At 40.6% G+C, this 20579-nt stretch overlaps 1 protein-coding gene across 17 annotated transcripts in view; it reads left to right on the forward strand.

Moving 5' to 3' along the window:
* The window catches only part of TTN (titin), a 276446-nt gene that overhangs the window by 21272 nt on the left and 234595 nt on the right, over positions 1–20579 (forward strand). For all 17 annotated transcript variants that reach the window (XM_055572076.1, XM_055572078.1, XM_055572080.1 and 14 more), the window contains exons 13-39: positions 350–643; positions 740–862; positions 2260–2541; positions 2798–2863; positions 3566–3824; positions 4014–4077; positions 4193–4408; positions 5327–5469; positions 6580–6785; positions 7334–7567; positions 7677–7921; positions 8886–9127; positions 9247–9411; positions 9511–9679; positions 9781–11474; positions 11617–11898; positions 13106–13372; positions 13471–13743; positions 13845–14108; positions 14201–14461; positions 16098–16358; positions 17110–17373; positions 17466–17726; positions 17851–18111; positions 18449–18709; positions 19212–19353; positions 19442–19607. In XM_055572076.1, coding sequence (XP_055428051.1) covers positions 350–643; positions 740–862; positions 2260–2541; positions 2798–2863; positions 3566–3824; positions 4014–4077; positions 4193–4408; positions 5327–5469; positions 6580–6785; positions 7334–7567; positions 7677–7921; positions 8886–9127; positions 9247–9411; positions 9511–9679; positions 9781–11474; positions 11617–11898; positions 13106–13372; positions 13471–13743; positions 13845–14108; positions 14201–14461; positions 16098–16358; positions 17110–17373; positions 17466–17726; positions 17851–18111; positions 18449–18709; positions 19212–19353; positions 19442–19607 — 7365 coding nt within the window. The remainder of the gene's footprint in view (positions 1–349; positions 644–739; positions 863–2259; positions 2542–2797; positions 2864–3565; positions 3825–4013; positions 4078–4192; positions 4409–5326; positions 5470–6579; positions 6786–7333; positions 7568–7676; positions 7922–8885; positions 9128–9246; positions 9412–9510; positions 9680–9780; positions 11475–11616; positions 11899–13105; positions 13373–13470; positions 13744–13844; positions 14109–14200; positions 14462–16097; positions 16359–17109; positions 17374–17465; positions 17727–17850; positions 18112–18448; positions 18710–19211; positions 19354–19441; positions 19608–20579) is intronic.

Genomic DNA, 20579 nt, shown 5'->3' on the forward strand with positions numbered 1-20579 from the left:
CTGTCTGCCATGGACAAAATACTGGACAAACTCATAACTTCTTTCCTATTTTATACACACATTGTGTTGTCCTGTGTTGTGTTTGTGTGATTTAATGTCTAATTAAGCCAGGCTTCATAGAGTGTGTCTAACTAGACATCTACGCATTATAATGATCAGTGAAACGTTAAGTTCCTAAATGCAATTCTAAGTCACATTTCTGGAGACATGAACATGGTTGTGTAACATAGGCACCATCTGCCCATCACGCCTTATAGGCATTGTCTCTTCTCGATGACTATCCCAGGAGGAAAAGTCCCAACCTGACTTTGACATTACTGAGTGTTAATCCTGGAAACCTTGTCTGCAGGTGGGCGTTGGGAAAAAGGCGGAAGCTGTAGCAACAGTGGTTGCTGCAGTCGACCAGGCCCGAGTTCGAGAGCCCAGAGAACCCAGGCGTGTTGAAGAAGCATACGCTCAGCAGACCACTTTGGAGTATGGATATAAGGAGCACATTTCCGCCACAAAGGTAGCTGAGCAGCCCCCACGTCCAGCCTCAGAGCCCCACGTTGTCCCTAAAGCAGTCAAACCTGGAGTGATCCACGCTCCTTCTGAGACTCATATCACAACTACTGATCAAATGGGAATGCAGATATCATCACAGGTGAGTTTGGACCCACTGCCTGTTTCTGGGGAAGCAAGCATAACTGCTGTGGTCATCTGGTGAGCAAGGGTTTCACTGAGTTCCATTTCCATGCAGATCAAGAAAACTACAGATCTAACAAGCGAAAGATTAGTCCATGTGGATAAACGCCCCCGCACAGCGAGCCCTCACTTTACTGTTTCAAAAATTTCTGTTCCTAAGACAGAACATGGATATGAGGTAAGAAGTTAAAGAGCATGACAAAGAAATGTTAGGCTTAAAGGAAGAAAGTAGGTTGTGTGATACGGAGTATCTTTGCTGAAGGCAGTACAGGCTTGTTTTTGGTGATGTCTGTTTACCCTCATGTAGACTCAGAAACCCCTAAAGTTGGATTACTGGAACTTGCCCAGCAGAGAGAGCCTAGACTCTCAGGTAGTTTCCTGACACCTCTGAGAAGACACACATCCATACCAGCTTCTCTCTGTTTCACATTCTGTAAAAGGTTCAGTTCAGTTTTCCTTATGCTGTGAGATATTTCAGAATGACATAAATGAGAATTGATACCAAAGACAGACACTGAGAAGTCATGTGTTTATATACTCAGGATAACAAGATGGAGACGTGTTACCGTGTGGGGGTTGGGCTGGACTGTGGGGTCACACAGGCCTGGATTAGCACCCTAACTCTGCCCCTTATTAGCTCTGTCATCAGGAACAAGTTAGTACAAGTGAAAACCTTAGTAAGTTGACAAGATCTAATAATCCTCAATATTAGTCACAGCTGTTCTTATTTGGAGGTTTCCCAGGGAGCGCTAGGGGTAAAGAACCCACCTGCCAATGCAGGAGACATAAGAGACAAGGATTCAATCCCTGGGTTGGGAAGATCCTCTGGAGGAGGGCATGGCAACCCACTCCAGTATTCTGGCCTGGTGAATCCCATGGACAGAGGAATCTGGTGGGCTACAGTCCATAGAGTCATAAAGAATCAAACATGACTGAAGTGACTTAGCAGGCACACATTCTTATGTTACACACCCAAGTCGTAGAATCCAAACTGTATGCTTCAGAGAATTATAAGGTATATTTAATACCTGCATTTGGGATAATCTCAAATACCCAGACAGCAACAGAGTAAAAAGAGTAAGGAAACTCTTAAAATATTCTTCTAAGCTTTTTCACTTTCACCTCTCACACAGATTTGTGGCTGAAGCCTAAATGTTCTATTTTAAAGTAGTTCTTAGGAATTAAGCAAGTAAAAATTTTTATTATTTTTGAATTTCCCACTGTTGTATTTTCAAACACAGCTTCCTTGGCATGATTTAATTGAAAATTCATGACCAGGTTTTAGAAGACCTTCATTCCCTTTATGATAAGAGCCTAAAATAAGAAGTTCTAAATACAACTCTATTAGGAAGACTTTCAAATTTATTTTAGAAGCTGGCAGGAATGACAGTGAGCTTTGTAACTAGCTTATCTCTAACTTTTCATTAACTATAAAAGTGATAATGAGAACATTAAAAAGGGGACCACATAGAAAATTGACTCAGACTTACCACAAGAGTTCTAGTGGCGAAGGGCTTCTGGGAGGCAACTGGGATGGCAGTTAAGTGACTATTTTCTGACTCTGTTTCTATTTAGGCATCAATAGCCGGTAGCGCTATTGCCACATTACAAAAAGAGTTGTCAGCCACACCTTCTGCTCAGAAGGTCACCAAATCTGTGAAGGCACCTACCGTGAAGCCTGCCGAGGCTAGAGTGAGAGCGGAGCCCACTCCTTCACCCCAGTTCCCCTTTGCGGAAACACCAGAGACTTTTAAGAGTCAAGCTGGCATTGAGGTGAAGAAGGAGGTTGGGGTGAGCATCACTGGTGTTGCCGTCCGTGAAGAGCGCTTCGAAGCACTGCGTGAGCGGGAAACCAAGGTTGGTGGTCACTGGAGTCCCTGCTGTCGCTTAGTCCATTCCCGGGGAGCAGGACCAGGCACTAGGCCAATCCGTGCTACAGAAGAGGTCAGCCAGATGCCCTGCCTTTCTCCATTGCTCAGACTTCATTTTATCGAGCATGGTGTGGGTCAGAACTCTTCTACTCGAATTATTTTTATAATTTTGCATGTGCTAAGAGTTTGAGACTTCCCCTAATTTCCTGAGCATTTTGTAACATCCTTTGTCAAAATTGTAGGTAACAGAAACAGCAAGAGTACCTGCGCCTGTTGAAATCCCTGTAACTCCACCAACTTTAGTCTCCGTGAGTAAAGTTGATAGTGTTGAGTCACATGCATATCTAGTCAAATAATGTTCATACATGCAAAGATCAGCTTCCCAAACTTGAAAATTCCATGAGCGTGTCTGCAAGTATTTAAGACCATATACTATTAGGCAAGGAGAGGGGGAATTCTGTGTGACAGCCTCAGTCACATAGCCAGCAGATTCGATGAGTTTCTGTTATGTGTAAGGCATGATTGCAAGACTAGTCTAGCCTTCTTGGAAATCTGTCTTACTATCTGAAAAAATGTACATAAATAAGCATAATAAAATATAAAATGTGATAAGCACTTCAGTAGAGGGAGGGTGCAAAGGAAAGTTTGATTACTTGTAGTTGAGGATAACATGGAAAGCTTTGCTGAAGAGACAACATTCACTGCTGAGCCTTCAAGCTTTGTTAGGATTTGAATATGTGCAAACAACGGAGGGTACAGGGATGCCCTCTTATATGACATCAGTACAGTTCCACCTTATGAAGTTGGAAACACTTTACATTTATTTCAAATTGGGAGTATTCCAATTTCCAAAGGAGTTTCTTTACGGATAGTTCCACAGTCTTGATGTTAAGAAAGCATTTTATGACAGTTAGAATGTACAAGGTCAAACCCCCACGTTTGGTACAACATTTAGAGATGATTCATGCATCTGCACACATATCAATACTTCCTGTTTCTTCTTTCTTTAGGGCTTAAAGAACGTGACTGTTATTGAAGGTGAATCTGTCACCTTAGAGTGCCACATCTCTGGATACCCATCCCCCAAAGTGACATGGTACAGGGAAGACTACCAGATAGAAAGTTCCATTGATTTCCAGATAACCTTCCAGAGTGGAATTGCTCGCCTTCTGATTCGTGAAGCCTTTGCGGAAGACAGTGGGCGGTTCACTTGCACTGCTGTGAATGAGGCTGGGACCGTCAGCACATCCTGCTATCTAGCTGTGCAAGGTCAGTGGTCACACCCCCACGGACCTTCCACACACTCCTCACTGCCACCAGGCACTTCTTTCTACATGCCTGGAAATGGAGCCCCCTTTTAGAATTGAGGGTCAACTTAACTGTCATGCTAAGGAGAGGTCAGTAGTGAAGCGAACTAAATACCTGACTTTAACCAGAGAACCGTCTGTCTTCTTCTAGTGTCAGAAGAATTTGAAAAGGAAACAACAGCTGTGGCTGAGAAAATTACCACAGAAGAGAAACGGTAACACCTTCTTTTGCTAATGATTTTTCATTGTAGCACAGTTTTGCTTGGTTAGTCCCTTTCGTATTGGCAAATGGCAGTCCGGAAGCTCACATGAAGGGCATTCTCTTTCCAGCTTCGTCGAATCAAGAGATGTGGTAATGACTGATACCAGCATCACAGAGGAACCAGCAGGGCCGGGAGAACCTGCCGCTCCTTTCTTTATTACCAAACCAGTGGTCCAGAAACTGGTGGAAGGTGGGAGCATTGTATTTGAATGCCAGGTTGGGGGCAACCCGAAGCCCCATGTCTACTGGAAAAAGTCCGGTGTTCCTCTAACCTCAGGATACAGGTATTTTCATGGTTGAATGATAGAGTTTTCTGTGATTTGTCTGATCGGTCTATGAAGCCAAGAGAGAATAGAATATACTTACCCCACCCTCAGAGGTCGGGTCTTTTGTTATAGAGCCTTCATAGCGTGCTTGGAGGGGTTTTCGTGTTTTCACACAAAGTCTTATTGAGAAACAGAGTTATGTGACAAAAGTGGATGGGAGATATATATTTTATATTCTGGTTTGATTCACTTATAGTGCTGGTGAAATAGAGAAAATGATGTGGAATTTTTACACACACAGAACATATTTTTCTATCAAGGATCTGAAACAACTTTCAATAAAAAGGCATAATAATTAAGTCACTAAAAGATAAAAGAAAAAGGGTAATTTTTGAAGAAAGCTGGTTATATGTGAAAATCTATGCTAATAAATTTGCAATTGAGTATAAAATTCAGCTTTAAATTTCCTGCAACTTAATCTAAAAATGTATCCATCATATCTTAATAAGAAGAAATGTAGTGTACCAAAGACTTAATATTGAAATGTTTAAAGGAGTTTATTGTTTTCATTATTCATTTGATCTTCACATAAAACAGGGAACAAAATAATGAGCAAAGAGAAGTATCTTAGTATTTAAATGACCTCATCATTTGCTAACATAAACACTGAGGTCTCTTATTTCCATAAGTAGTATTATAGTCTATTATTTATTTTGAAGAATATATGACTATTATTTAAAATGAAAATTTTAACTTGTTTGGCCTTCATTACTCATGTCCATGCATTTCCCTCAATTTTTAGCAATCTTATATTCTATGGTGGAGCTTAGTCCCATGTTTAGGATCACTGAATTTTATACCGCAGATCCACATAAGGCTTATTTTACTCACATAAGGGTTATTTATGAACTCTTCCGTTTGTTCATTTCCATAAAGATACAAAGTGAGTTACAACAAACAAACTGGCGAGTGCAGACTGGTGATTTCGATGACTTTTGCCGATGATGCTGGAGAATACACTATTGTTATCCGTAACAAGCACGGAGAAACATCTGCATCTGCCTCCTTGCTTGAAGAAGGTGAGTGCAGCTCTAAGTAGTTCCATGTGCATGATAAGAATGGAAATGCAGGGAAGAAGCAGCTGTGTGACCGTCAGAAGTCCTGCTGCAGCATTTGGCTTTGATACTGCCCTTTCCACATCCGCCCTCCTCTTGGCCTCAGCTGTATAGGAAATGTTTTAGACCACATGGCCCCCAAAACCGTACCAGTACTAAACTTCAAAGGTTCTGACAATAGTCTGTTTTTGGTGCGTTCATTTCTAAGTATATAATGACTTTGAAAATGCAGGAGGAACTTCCCGAGCAGTTCAGTGGTTAACACTCTGCCTTCCAATGCAGGGGGTGCAGGTTCAATCCCTGGTCAGGGAACTAAGATCCCACATGCCATGTGGTTTGGCCAAAACAATTACATTAAATTAAAAAATGAAAATGTAAGGATTCTAAATCCCATGGCCCTCTAGATCCAGACAGATATTAGTGAGTGCATTGAAGACAGTGGAGAATTGGAGAGTATATGCCCTGCCCCAAGGGGTCAGTAGCTCCCCACCTCCAGTATGTTGTTGCCAGGCACACACGTACCAGGCTCAATGTTGCTAGAGCTTCCAATGTTTTTTTTTTTTAAGCTATAAATCAGGATTTTAAATATTCATAAGTAATTTGAAAAAAAGAAAAGTGTAATAGCATTTAAGTTAAACAAAACGTACCTGTGGGTCTCCATTATCTTTGCCAATATGTTCACATTTATAGTGCACCATCCTATGTCCTGTACAAAACCCCTTAGGATTAGGATGTTGTCCCCATTTCGCAGATGAAGCACTCAAGACCAAGGAGGATAAATGAATTGCCAAAAGTCACATGACAAATTAGGAAGACCTCTAGAGTTGATCCCAAAGGACTGACTGCTAATATAAAATTTTTTCTATAATAGTAGTGGCTGCTTTGACTTATTAATGTAAGTTTGGCTTTGAAATTCAATCTACTTAGTCTATCCTGAGCACTTTGATAGTAAAATTTGGAAAATCTGGCTTTTGTTTATCAACTTTCCATAGGGTAGGACTTGCTTGAATGAACAGTGGCATGAAGGCTTTTTCATAAGAACATTAAAAATTCACTCATATTCTTAACCCCTAGCTGATTATGAATCACTGATGAAATCCCAGCAAGAAATGCTTTACCAAACACAAGTGACTGCATTTGTGCAAGAACCTAAAGTTGGAGAAATAGCGCCTGGATATGTATACTCTGAGTATGAAAAAGAGTATGAAAAAGAACAAGCCTTAATTAGGAAGAAAATGGCCAAAGATACTGTAATGGTCAGAACTTTTGTGGAAGACCAGGTAGGTATAACAATAATGACCAAGTAAATCACCTCACACATTATTCTTTCCTCCTGCGGTGCCCCTGTTTTTGTTTGATATTTTCATTTTTGAGTGATGGGCCAGGATTATACTACTATAAGCAGGTCCAGGTTCACTGCTGATGAACTTCATTAATCTTCATAATATTAATATGTTGCACATATGACTTTGGAAATAAAGATTACATGTAAGTAGGAAAAATAATTACTAAAACAACAAAGCACATTACTGCCGACATTTTTTCATCGGTAGAATAGACATCACATGTATAACCCATACTCTTAGGATACCATTGTCCAAGACACCACAGCATGAACTTCCAAAGATGACTGGAAGGCAGATTAAAAAATAATGACTCATCTAATTCTCACTGAAAAAAACAAATAAAAAAGCAAAAATATGCTTCTAGGTGTTTCTTCCTGTTAAAAATTTTAATCAAACCTTATTTCTGAAAACAAATACTCTTAAAGAATTTCTATCAGTCAGCAGATATCTTTTTAACAGACTGTCATCTTTTTTACATGTAGGAATTCCACATTTCTTCCTTTGAGGAGAGACTTATTAAAGAAATTGAATACAGAATAATAAAGACTACATTAGAAGAACTTCTTGAAGAAGATGGAGAAGAAAAGATGGCAGTTGACATTTCTGAATCTGAAGCTATTGAAGCAGGATTTGATTTAAGAGTCAAGAATTATAGAATTCTTGAAGGGATGGGTGTTACATTTCATTGCAAGATGTCTGGGTATCCATTACCCAAGGTAAAATATAAGCATTATCATACCTCCATGCTACAGTAAAGACACACATAGGTTATAGTGTAACTCCTTTATGTAAATCTTATTTACATGTGCATGATATTATTCACAGATTGCGTGGTATAAAGATGGCAAGCGCATCAAACATGGAGAGAGATACCATATGGACTTTCTACAAGATGGCAGAGCTAGTCTGCGAATACCTGTTGTTCTTCCGGAAGATGAAGGCATCTATACTGCATTTGCCAGCAATATGAAAGGAAATGCGATTTGCTCAGGGAAATTGTATGTGGAGCCTGCAGCACCTCTTAGTGCTCCGACTTACATACCCACGCCAGAACCAGTGAGCAGAATCAGGTGAGAATCATGCTAGTTCAGGTTGATCAGTATTTAAATCGTTTAAAACACCAAATATCTCAGTAGCAAATTGCTGTCATGTAGTGGGGGGTATGAAGGCTAAAATAACCCAGAACTCTACCATTCTCTGTACTGGCAATTACCCAATTTTTATTTCTTACCCCTGTGTAGAATGAGCAAAGCATCTTTCATCATGTATCATATTATCTGTTTTGCCAGTGCCATAGCTAATATAGTGAAAGCCATAAAGAGTTGTTTAATGTCTGATTTTACGTGTATTATCTCTAGTTTATGGGGAAGGCATGGCAACCCGTCCATGGGGTCGCACAGAATCGGACACAACTGAAGCGACTTAACACAAGCACACATCACCAATTTATACAACAACCGTGCAATGGAGGGATTATTGTTGCTATTTTGGGAGTGAGAACACTAAGTTTCTGGGACCCTGTGAAAATTGCCTTAGTTCCCCCAGCCTGTGTGGTGGTGCCAGCACTTGAAATCCAATCCAAGCCAATCTGACTACAATGTATAAGTAGAGTTTGGCACTTTCTTCAAATATCTTTTATTTGTTTTTCCTCTTCTGGGATATGTAAGTTATTTTTCTTTTTCCATATTTATGTTGGTGGTATTTAACCAACCAAGATTTATTGAAATATTTTGGTAGTTGAATCAAAAAGGTTCAGCAACTCAAACCCAGTTGGTGAGGGAGAGACAGTATTAAGGACCAGTCTAAGATTTTGAGGATGGGTTCCTGGCTGTGTTCAATAATTCCTGGCTGGGATTGATAGTATATGAACAATATAGTTTTGGGAGCAATAATAATGTATTCTGTTTTGGATCCCAATGAGTTTGAGTACCTTTTAATACACAAAGTAAATTCTAAAATAATGTTAAAGAGATTTATTGTGGTGAGTTTTCTCTATGCCTCATGAAAATATTCTTTTTGCATTTTGTTTTTCAGATCCATCTCTCCACGTTCAGTGAGCAGATCTCCAATACGCATGTCCCCTGCTAGGATGTCCCCTGCACGGATGTCCCCTGGACGCAGGCTGGAGGAAACAGATGAGTCACAACTCGAGAGACTGTATAAGCCAGTCTTTGTGTTGAAACCTACTTCTTTCAAGTGTGTAGAAGGACAGACTGCCAGATTTGACTTAAAGGTTGTGGGTCGACCCATGCCTGAGACCTTCTGGTTTCATGACGGTAAGTTTAAGTTTTTGCTAATAAATTATTAAACACAAAAATAAACTTATCTGTGTGTCTAACAACTTTTAAAAACAACTAATTTAACGTGATTCTTTTTTTGCTTATTTTTCTGATAGGCCAGCAAATTGTCAATGACTATACCCATAAAGTAGTCGTTAAAGAAGATGGGACCCAATCACTGCTTATTGTTCCTGCAACACCCAGTGATTCTGGGGAATGGACGGTGGTTGCCCAAAACAGGGCAGGGAAATCTTCAATTTCAGTGATTTTAACTGTGGAAGGTATTTGCTCTGAAGACTCAAAATAAATAACCTTATCACTTGGGTTTTAAACAAGTAGTTCAGCCCTACTCACTCAGAATCACAACCTTTCTCTTTCAGCTGTGGAACATCAGGTAAAACCAGTGTTTGTGGAAAAACTGAGGAATCTCAACATAAAGGAAGGTTCCCGACTTGAAATGAAAGTCAGAGCTACGGGCAACCCCAATCCTGACATCGTATGGTTGAAAAACAGTGAAATCATTGTACCTCATAAATATCCCAAAATCAGGTAAGTTGGCTTGAAAAATAATTAAACTCATTACACAAATCCAATACTTGAGGAAGTAACAACTACTTCTGTATTGATGATTTATTTTCTACTTTTTATAGAATTGAAGGAACCAAGGGAGAAGCTGCCCTTAAAATTGATTCCACTGTCAGCCAAGACTCTGCCTGGTACACTGCAACTGCTATTAATAAGGCTGGCCGAGACACTACACGATGCAAAGTAAATGTTGAAGTTGAGTTTGCAGAGCCTGAGCCAGAGAGAAGATTAATCATCCCACGAGGGACGTATAGAGCAAAGGAGATTGCAGCCCCAGAACTGGAGCCTCTCCATTTGCGATATGGCCAAGAGCAGTGGGAAGAGGGTGACCTCTATGACAAAGAAAAGCAACAGAAACCATTTTTCAAGAAAAAACTCACTTCCTTAAGACTCAAGCGCTTTGGGCCTGCCCATTTTGAATGCAGGCTGACACCAATTGGCGACCCAACGATGGTGGTGGAATGGCTCCACGATGGAAAGCCACTGGAAGCAGCCAACAGGCTCCGCATGATCAATGAATTTGGGTATTGTAGCCTTGACTACGCAGTGGCGTATTCCAGAGACAGTGGTGTCATTACGTGCAGAGCTACTAACAAGTATGGAACAGATCACACATCTGCTACCCTTATTGTCAAAGATGAGAAGAGTCTTGTGGAGGAATCTCAATTGCCTGAGGGGAGGAAAGGCTTACAGAGAATTGAAGAATTAGAGCGAATGGCTCATGAAGGTGCCCTTACTGGTGTGACAACCGATCAAAAAGAGAAGCAAAAGCCAGACATTGTCTTGTTCCCAGAGCCAGTAAGAGTACTGGAAGGGGAGACCGCCAGATTCCGTTGCCGGGTAACAGGCTACCCTCAGCCCAAAGTCAACTGGTACCTTAATGGGCAGCTCATCCGCAAAAGCAAACGGTTCAGAGTCCGCTATGATGGCATTCATTATCTGGACATCGTGGACTGCAAGTCTTATGATACAGGTGAAGTCAAGGTCACCGCAGAAAATCCTGAAGGTGTGATAGAGCATAAAGTAAAGCTTGAGATCCAACAGAGGGAAGATTTTAGGTCTGTCCTTAGGCGAGCCCCTGAGCCAAAGCCCGAGTTTCACGTCCATGAACCTGGAAAACTTCAGTTTGAAGTACAAAAAGTAGACAGACCTGTTGACACCACTGAAACCAAGGAAATTGTGAGGCTGAAAAGGGCTGAAAGAATCACCCATGAAAAAGTGTCTGAAGAGTCAGAAGAGCTGCGGAGCAAGTTCAAGCGCAGGACTGAGGAAGGCTATTATGAAGCCATTACAGCTGTGGAGCTCAAGTCTCGTAAGAAGGATGAATCCTATGAAGAGCTTCTAAGGAAGACAAAAGAAGAACTTCTCCACTGGACCAAGGAGCTAACTGAAGAGGAGAAGAAAGCCCTTGCTGAAGAAGGCAAAATCACTATTCCAACTTTTAAACCTGACAAAATTGAATTAAGTCCTAGTATGGAGGCCCCCAAAATATTCGAAAGAATCCAAAGCCAAACAGTGGGCCAGGGCTCTGATGCACACTTCCGGGTCAGAGTAGTGGGAAAGCCTGATCCTGAATGTGAGTGGTACAAAAACGGTGTGAAGATTGAGCGCTCTGACCGAATCTACTGGTATTGGCCCGAAGACAATGTTTGCGAGCTGGTCATAAGAGATGTGACTGCTGAGGACTCTGCCAGCATCATGGTGAAAGCCATCAACATTGCTGGGGAAACCTCAAGCCACGCATTCTTACTCGTCCAGGGTAATTTGAATTTCTTTCATTTGATGGATCTATTTTTATTTATCTGTGAATATCCAATAGTGTATTGTCTTAATTTTCTTTTCCATTATCCAAATTGTGTATTCAATTTAATGTGCTTTATCCCCCCCTTTTTCTCTTGTAGCCAAGCAATTGATCACTTTTACACAGGAATTACAAGATGTTGTTGCTAAGGAAAAAGACACCATGGCAACCTTTGAATGTGAAACCTCAGAGCCATTTGTCAAAGTGAAATGGTATAAAGATGGTGTGGAGATTCACACAGGAGATAAATATAGGATGCACTCTGACAGGAAAGTTCACTTCCTCTCCGTGCTAATGATCGACACATCTGATGCTGAAGACTATAGTTGTGTACTTGTCGAAGATGAAAACGTTAAAACAACAGCTAAACTTATTGTCGAAGGTAGTAAATAATGCTTTTGTTGTTTACTCAAGTTTTAGAGTTACTTGTATTATGTGATAAAATTAGCTATGCAATTTTCACCCCCTAAAAAGGATTCAGTTCAGTTCAGTTCAGTCACTTAGTCGGGTCCAACTCTTTGCAACACCGTGAACCGCAGCAAGTCAAGCCTCCCTGTCCATCACCAACTCCTGGAGTTTACCCAAACTCATGTCCATTGAGTTGGTGATGCCATCCAACCATCTCATCCTCTGTCTTCCCCTTCTCCTCCTGCCCTCAATTTTTCCCAGCATCAGGGTCTTTTCCAGTGAGTCGGCTCTTCACATGAGGTGGCCAAAGTATTGGAGATTCAGCTTCAACCTCAGTCCTTCCAATGAATGCCCAGGACTGATCTCCTTTACGATGGACTGGTTGGATCTCCTTGCAGTCCAAGGGACTCTCAAAAGTCTTGTCCAACACCACAGTTCAAAAGCATCAATTCTTTGGCACTCAGCTTTTCTTTATAGTCCAACTCTCACATCCATACATGACCACTGGAAAAACCATAGCCTTGACTAGACAGACCTTTGTTGGCAAAGTAATGTCTCTGCTTTTTAATATGGTGTCTAGGTTGGTCATAACTTTCCTTCTAAGGAGTAAGCGTCTTTTAATTTCATGGCTGCAGTCACCATCTGCAGTGATTTTGGAGCCCCCCAAAATAAAGTCTGCCATTGTTTCCACTGTTTCCCCATCTATTTCCCATGAAGTGATGGGACCGGATGCCATGATCTTAGTTTTCTGAATGTTGAGCTTTAAGCCAGCTTTTTCACTCTCCTCTTTCACTTTCATCAAGAGGCTCTTTAGTTCTTCTTCACTTTCTGCCATAAGGGTGGTTTCATCTGCATTACCTATGAATTAAATATAAGCTTCATACCAAGAATCATGACTGTATAATACCAGTTAAGAATATTGACAATTGGGATATTTTTAAAGTGACGTTATTTTGATGTCTTGTTTTAAAATTTTTTTTTGAATTATAACTCCTTGCTTTATTAAAAATAATTTAAAACTTAAATCCTTTTATTGACAATTTATTTCTCAATCCAGAAGTTAGATATTAAGAATATTCCTGATGGGGGAGATAAGAGATTTACAGATAATTTAATTTTTCATCTAAGTCTAGATACATAACTCTCCAGAGAAATTAACTTCTCCTTATCTCATAATTCAGGTGCAGTTGTTGAGTTCGTGAAAGAACTTCAGGACATAGAGGTTCCAGAATCATTTTCAGGGGAGTTAGAATGCATTATAACCCCAGAAAATATAGAAGGCAAATGGTATCATAAGGGTGTGGAGCTTAAATCCAATGGCAAGTACACAATTACATCTCGCCGTGGACGTCAGAACCTGACAGTCAAGGATGTGACCAAAGAGGACCAGGGAGAATACAGCTTTGTTGTCGATGGGAAAAAGACAACCTGTAAACTAAAGATGAAACGTAAGCCACCTCCTTCTTTCCAGCCTATAGCAAGCATTATTATGGTTTATTGATAATAAATGGTCATAACGTTCTTTTCTCTCCCCATATTTTCACAGCCCGCCCCATTGCCATCCTACAAGGACTCAGTGATCAAAAAGTCTGTGAGGGTGATATTGTTCAGCTTGAAGTTAAAGTCTCCTTAGAGAATGTGGAAGGTGTCTGGATGAAAGATGGCGAAGAAGTGCAGCCGGGTGACAGGGTTCACATTGTGATAGACAAGCAATCCCACATGCTGCTTATTGAAGACATGACTAAGGAGGACGCTGGCCATTACTCCTTCACCATTCCTTCCCTTGGACTGTCAACCCATGGGCGCGTCTCTGTCTACAGTGAGTGCGACTTACACGGTCTTATATCTGTGCTGTCAAGTGAGCACGTATTTCCGACAAAAATTTGTATTCACAAATCTTGTGTGTGTGTGGTTTTGCAGGTGTTGATGTAATAACACCTTTAAAAGATGTTAATGTGCTTGAGGGCACCAAGGCTGTGCTTGAATGTAAGGTCTCAGTCCCTGATGTGACTTCTGTTAAATGGTACTTAAATGATGAACAAATCAAGCCTGATGATCGCGTGCATGCCATTGTCAAAGGCACGAAGCAGCGACTTGTGATTAACCGGACCCACGCTTCAGATGAAGGACCTTACAAGCTGGTGGTTGGCAGAGTTGAAACCAGCTGTGATCTCTCTGTAGAAAGTAAGAATTCTTCCATCTCATTTAATATTGTCTTAAGCATTCTATTTTCCCAATGTAATAGTAACCAAGTGACGATTATATTTTTCCCCCAGAAATTAAAATTATCAGAGGTCTTCGTGACCTTACCTGTACAGAGACCCAAAATGTGGTCTTGGAAGTTGAACTGTCCCACTCAGGAATCGATGTCTTGTGGAATTTTAAGGACAAGGAAATCAAACCCAGTTCTAAATATAAAATTGAAGCTCATGGGAAAATATATAAGTTGACAGTTCTAAACATGATGAAAGATGATGAAGGAGAATATACCTTTTATGCTGGAGAAAATAGGACATCTGGAAAACTTACCGTGGCTGGTTAGTACATTTATAAATTATAAGTTCTTAAATGGAGCAGTTGTTTTAACTTAAGAAACCATTACCCATTTCCTTCCTTACTTCCCGCAGTTCCCTGCTTGTGTTGTTGTCAACCAGTAATACCTTCAACACTGCTCCCATCAGCCTAAATTCAAAATATGCTTCCAGGAAGTCATAACTCAAATGCTGTCTCCTCTGCACAACCTTCCTTGATCTTCTCATTTGTAGCTCTTACTCCTCCAACCACAGTATCGCTCTCTGTGTGTTTCTTTCATGACCCATACTCATCTACTTGCTTTATTCTCCATTTCTTCTTCCCACACTTGAGCAGATACCTCCAAAGTCTGGAATTGCTTCTTTCTCATCTTCATATAATCCAATAGGTTGTACATGATAGATTGATAAATGTTGTGTTTGTTGGATCAAGTTTTATTGGTCAAACTTTCCTACTGTAAAGATGTATTCATTTTTTTATGCCCTGTTTCATTCATTTTTGCTCCCTTCACACTATTACTGGGCCCAATGAATATTTTAAAAATACACCTCAGTGGGTGTGTCTATGTGTCTTTTTCCTATACCATGAAGTAAACCATTCTCAGCAGAAGTCACTAGCTTTAAAATAAGGAATCAAAAGTCTAAACCAATTGTCAAGAAAAAACTAGAAGTCATCATTAATTTGGCGCATTACAATTTAGGTTTTGAGGAGATGGAATATGACATTGAGATTAAATTATACAGTCCATGGCATCTGGTATTTAAGCAAGTCAAATGGGAATAGTGGTATAAAAATTTTATGGTTTATACTTTATCACATTATATGATTTCCTCAGAGATTTGACCATGAAAACTTCTGAAACAAAATTTCAGATTCTGCACTTGATACATTTAATATAAATTACATGTTTTTAAATGTAATGTAAATGTAGTGTGAAAACAAGAAAAAGCTCTGAGCCTTTGTATGTGATCTTACCCAACATTTTTTAAAGTAACTGCCACAGGCCAGATGCTGCTAGGAACTCAGGATATAGAAATGAATAAGGCATGCTATTTCTTTTGAGGAATTCACAATTCAGAGAGGGACAGATACATTAGCAACTAACTTGCTGAAGGAGGAATTATTTCTGCCAGTAGCTGATGGCATTGGAGGCAATGGAGCTTCATGGAAGAGGTAACAGTGACTTTCAGTACATGGGAATCCCCAATCTTTTAGAGACGTTGATGACTATAGTTTTGTTGAGCAGATTTTTTTTTCCAGTCAAATATTAGACATGTTTTAAGGAAATCATCCTTAGGAGACTAAACAGAATGCTTTTGAAGAATAAACTGAGTTACAGGCCATCCATGAAGTGTCCTTCACATTGGAGTTCTCAGAATTCTGTATAAGTTAACAGTTGCTTTTCCATTTGCAAACCCTTCCTGATTCTAGTAGTTTCCCTGGGTACATACTTAGAATACATACTTACTTAGAATGAGAGGTTTCTATGATATCTTCTCAGCATGGGTAAAACTAATTTTATTAGAAATTTTCATGATGTGCAAAATTATGTTTTAAAACTTGTTATTTAATTGTGCAAAGATCTCTTTATTGTTAAAATATTTTTTAAAGATTCACACTTGTATTTCTCTTGTTCCAAAGGGGGTGCCATCTCTAAGCCACTCACAGATCAGACTGTAGCTGAGTCCCAGGAAGCTGTGTTTGAGTGTGAAGTTGCCAACCCAGATTCTGAAGGTGAATGGTTGAAGGATGGCAAACACCTACCGCTGAGCAAAACCATCAGAAGTGAATCTGATGGCCGCAAAAGGAGACTTATCATTGCTGCCACCAAACTAGATGACATTGGAGAATACACCTACAAGGTGGCCACTTCCAAAACATCTGCCAAACTCAAAGTTGAAGGTCAGTGATATAACAACAGAGTGACCCATTTCAAATCATGTTGTGTTTTTGACAGTTATCTAAAAGTCAAACAGTTTAATCATTTTGGGTGCCATAAATCCTCATTTCATAAAATCATTATAAACTCTTGAACTTTATGAGCCATATACCACAGGTGCAAAATTGCTTCTGAGTTTATGTGAAGAAGCCATGTCTTAGGTTCCAACTCTATGAAACAGCAAATTAGATGCTCTTATTCTCTAGTCTTCTTTCATCCTCCTCCAATCCATTGACTAAGCTATTGGTATACAGCTAAGTGAAGTTGCTCAGTCGTGTCCTACTCTTTGTGACCCCATGGACTATAGCCTACCAGGCTTCTCTGTCCATGGGATTTTCCAGGCAGGAATACTAGAGTGGGTTACCATTTCCTTCTTCAGGGGACATTCCCGACCCAGGGATTGAACCCAGGTTTCCCACACTGCAGGCAGACTCTTTACCATCAAGCCACCGGTAAAGCCCAGTATACAGCTAAACAAACTTCATCTCATACAAGTATAGAAAAATCATTGTACAATGTACTTTGCAAACTGGGTCCTAGGTTTTCCAGAGTAATATCAAAGTGTCTTTTAAAAACTCTAGAGATGATGCATAACTACAAAAATTGTTGATAACCATTCATTTGCAAGATGGCCAGGTAACAGTCTTATTCAGGAATTTTCTTACTTGGTGGTATCATCTTTATTTCCTAAACCAATCATAAATTTGTCCTCAGCTGTCAAAATTAAGAAGACTCTGAAGAACCTCACAGTGACAGAGACACAGGATGCTGTTTTCACGGTGGAGCTCACACACCCTAACGTAAAAGGTGTCCAGTGGATCAGAAACGGAGTTGTGCTGGAATCCAATGACAAATACACTATCTCAGTCAAAGGAACAGTTTACTCTCTGAGAATTAAAAACTGTGCCGTGGCGGACGAATCTGTTTATGGCTTCAAGCTTGGAAAGCTGGGAGCTAGCGCCAGACTGCACGTTGAGAGTAAGTTGACTTAGAAGCACTTGACAAGTCGCCAGCTCATGGTTACCATGAAGGGAAGCATATCACTAAATGGCTTCATCTTTCCCCATCAGCCGTCAAGATCATTAAGAAGCCAAAGGATGTGACTGCCTTGGAAAATGCCACCGTTTCCTTTGAAGTTAGCGTTTCCCATGACACAGTGCCAGTAAAATGGTTCCACAAGAATGTGGAGATTAAGCCGAGTGACAAACACAGGCTGGTCTCAGAAAGGAAGGTCCACAAACTGATGCTGCAACATATCTCCCCCTCGGATGCTGGGGAATACACAGCTGTGGTGGGGCAACTGGAATGCAAAGCAAAACTATTCGTGGAGAGTAAGTATGAGACAGCCCTGGCCGCATTGCTAGGTGGTCTTATTTGTTTGCTTCATCTTAAAAAAAAAAAAAAAATATATATATATATATATATAAACCAGAGTGCTCTCTGATTTTTCCCAAGCATTACATATTACAAAAACCATGAAAAACATCGAGGTGCCTGAGACCAAAACTGCCTCCTTTGAGTGTGAGGTCTCCCACTTCAATGTACCTTCCATGTGGCTGAAGAATGGCGTGGAGATTGAGATGAGTGAAAAGTTCAAGATTGTGGTGCAGGGAAAACTCCACCAGCTAATCATCATGAACACCAGCACGGAGGACTCAGCAGAATACACGTTTGTCTGTGGCAATGACCAAGTCAGCGCCACCCTCAAAGTGACCCGTAAGTAAATACATATATATATAGAATACCCAGTAGACTCATCATCCCATAGCCTGCACTTTTTCTTCCTCATCTGCTGTGTTCACACTGAGTTAGGTATCTGGATAAAATTTTTGATTAGCATTAAAAGACTGTCTATAAAGATGCTCCAGTGTCTATTGCTTGCTTTTTCTGTTCCCCTGTCACTTGGCATAATCCTGTAGAGCGGTACCTCTCTGAACTGTGATCACTTAAACAGATGTGTTAAAGACATTCCAAGTTTTTGCTCTGTGCTTGTTAAAACCCATGCCATACTGACACGAGATCTCCTTGGGTATATTTGCTTCCCCTTTTGCAGCAATCATGATTACATCCATGCTGAAGGACATCAATGCTGAAGAAAAAGACACCATTACCTTTGAGGTGACAGTGAACTATGAAGGCATCTCTTACAAATGGTTAAAGAATGGTGTGGAAATCAAATCAACTGACAGGTGCCAGATGCGAACCAAAAAGCTCACCCACTCACTGAACATCAGGAATGTCCACTTTGGGGATGCCGCTGAGTACACCTTTGTGGCTGGAAAAGCTACCTCGACAGCCACTCTTTATGTGGAAGGTATGGTTTCATAAATGTCATATCCATAAAAAGAAATGTCAAACACACTACATAAAATATTAGTGCATCAGCTAATGAATGAATAAAATATATCTATGCAATGAAATATTACTTGGTAATAATGAGGAAGTACTGATAAATATTACAGCATGGATGAACCTTAACCTTATACCAAGTGAAAGAAGCTAGTTATAAAGAAGCATGTATTATATGAATCCAGTTACAGGAAAAGTTCAGAATGCACAAATCAGTAGAGACATAGATTTGTGCCTAAGTGTCCAGGAAGAGCAGTGCACGGGGTCTGGAAGGTTATGGCTAAGGGATACGTTGTTTCTTTTGGAAGTAATGAGAATGCCTTGAAATTGATTATGGTGATGCCTGTACAATTCTAAATATACTGAAAGCCCCTGACCTATGCTTTCAGTGGGTAAATTGTATAGTATGTAATCACATCTTGGCAAAGCTGTTAGAAAGGTTAATTCTTTTACATGCTATCCTCCAGCTCGTCATATAGAATTTAGGAAGCACATTAAGGACATTAAGGTTCTCGAGAAGAAGCGAGCCATGTTTGAATGTGAAGTTTCTGAGCCCGACATCACCGTGCAGTGGATGAAAGATGGCCAGGAGCTGCAGCTCGTGGACAGGTCCGTTGGTGTGTTGTGCCACCCCCAGTGATTCCCAGTTCCCTTTGAGTCATCATACATTAAACCCCAATTTCCATCTCCTCCACAGAATAAAGATACAGAAGGAGAAGTACGTCCACCGCCTGCTGATCCCGTCCACACGGATGTCCGACGCTGGGAAGTACACAGTAGTGGCTGGGGGCAACATGTCCAGTGCCAACCTCTTTGTCGAGGGCAGAGATGTGCGCATCCGAAGCATTAAAAGGGAGGTTCAGGTAATTGTCCACATGCTGAGTTTTTAGAGGTATCATCAGTAGCACCTAATCTATCATTTTGTCAAATTTTTTGACTTTAAAATTTTCCAGCCACTGTCTTCTAAAATGCAATCAGCTTATCCCTACTGGCTTAACGCTCTTATACTGATAGCAACTTAGTCACAGTTTCCTCTCACTTAGGGGATAAGTGTGTCCTTCACAGCTGTCTAAATACTTTAATGAAAGCATCTGCAGAAACTTCACTGTCTGGTAAGTGGCCACTTGCCAAGCAGCACCAACTCGAAAAGAACTGAAATTTAAATTGTGGTGTTTACACAGCAACTGGAATTTAGGGACTTCAGAACAAGGTGGCTTTTTCTAGAAGCCATCTACTGTGGAAAGGCAGCTGTTTAGGGACTTGGCTGGGAACACACCCTCTGGGCAAAGCTGGATTCCTAGCAGGGATGCTGAGAAAACACCTTCGCTCTTGACTGCACGTGTAGAGCTTGTCCTCAGGGGTGCCCGTCTTCCGACATGGTGTCATGTGGGTAACGTGAACAGAAGCAGTACTTGAGTTCACATTACGATATTGCTCATCCACTAAGAGCCGGGCATCACAGGCCTTAGTCCATAGTGAAAACGCCTTCAGTGAAGACTCAGATGACCTAGATATGTTCATCCTCCTCTGCTGTCCATTCTGAACCTTTATTTCCTCACTTTAAAAAATGAGGATAATAGTTCCTGCCTAAGTCACAAGGTTATTGTTTACATCATATGAAATCAAATTGAGTAGTAACTTAAAAGGGCTTTGTCAGTGATGACAGCCCTCGGAGGTAAAGTGTCATTATTTCTGTTATGATAAACGAAGAAGCGAACATTTAAGGATGAAATCATTGTCTCTGTGAAGGCATAAGCATAATTCTCTGCAAAAGAAGTGTGGGCTCCATTTGTCCAAGGACAGGGAGGGAAAATTGAGAGACTGCTATAACAAGT

This window comes from Bubalus kerabau, chromosome 3 (genome assembly GCF_029407905.1).
Source record: "Bubalus kerabau isolate K-KA32 ecotype Philippines breed swamp buffalo chromosome 3, PCC_UOA_SB_1v2, whole genome shotgun sequence".
Classification (NCBI taxonomy): Eukaryota; Metazoa; Chordata; class Mammalia; order Artiodactyla; family Bovidae; genus Bubalus; species Bubalus kerabau.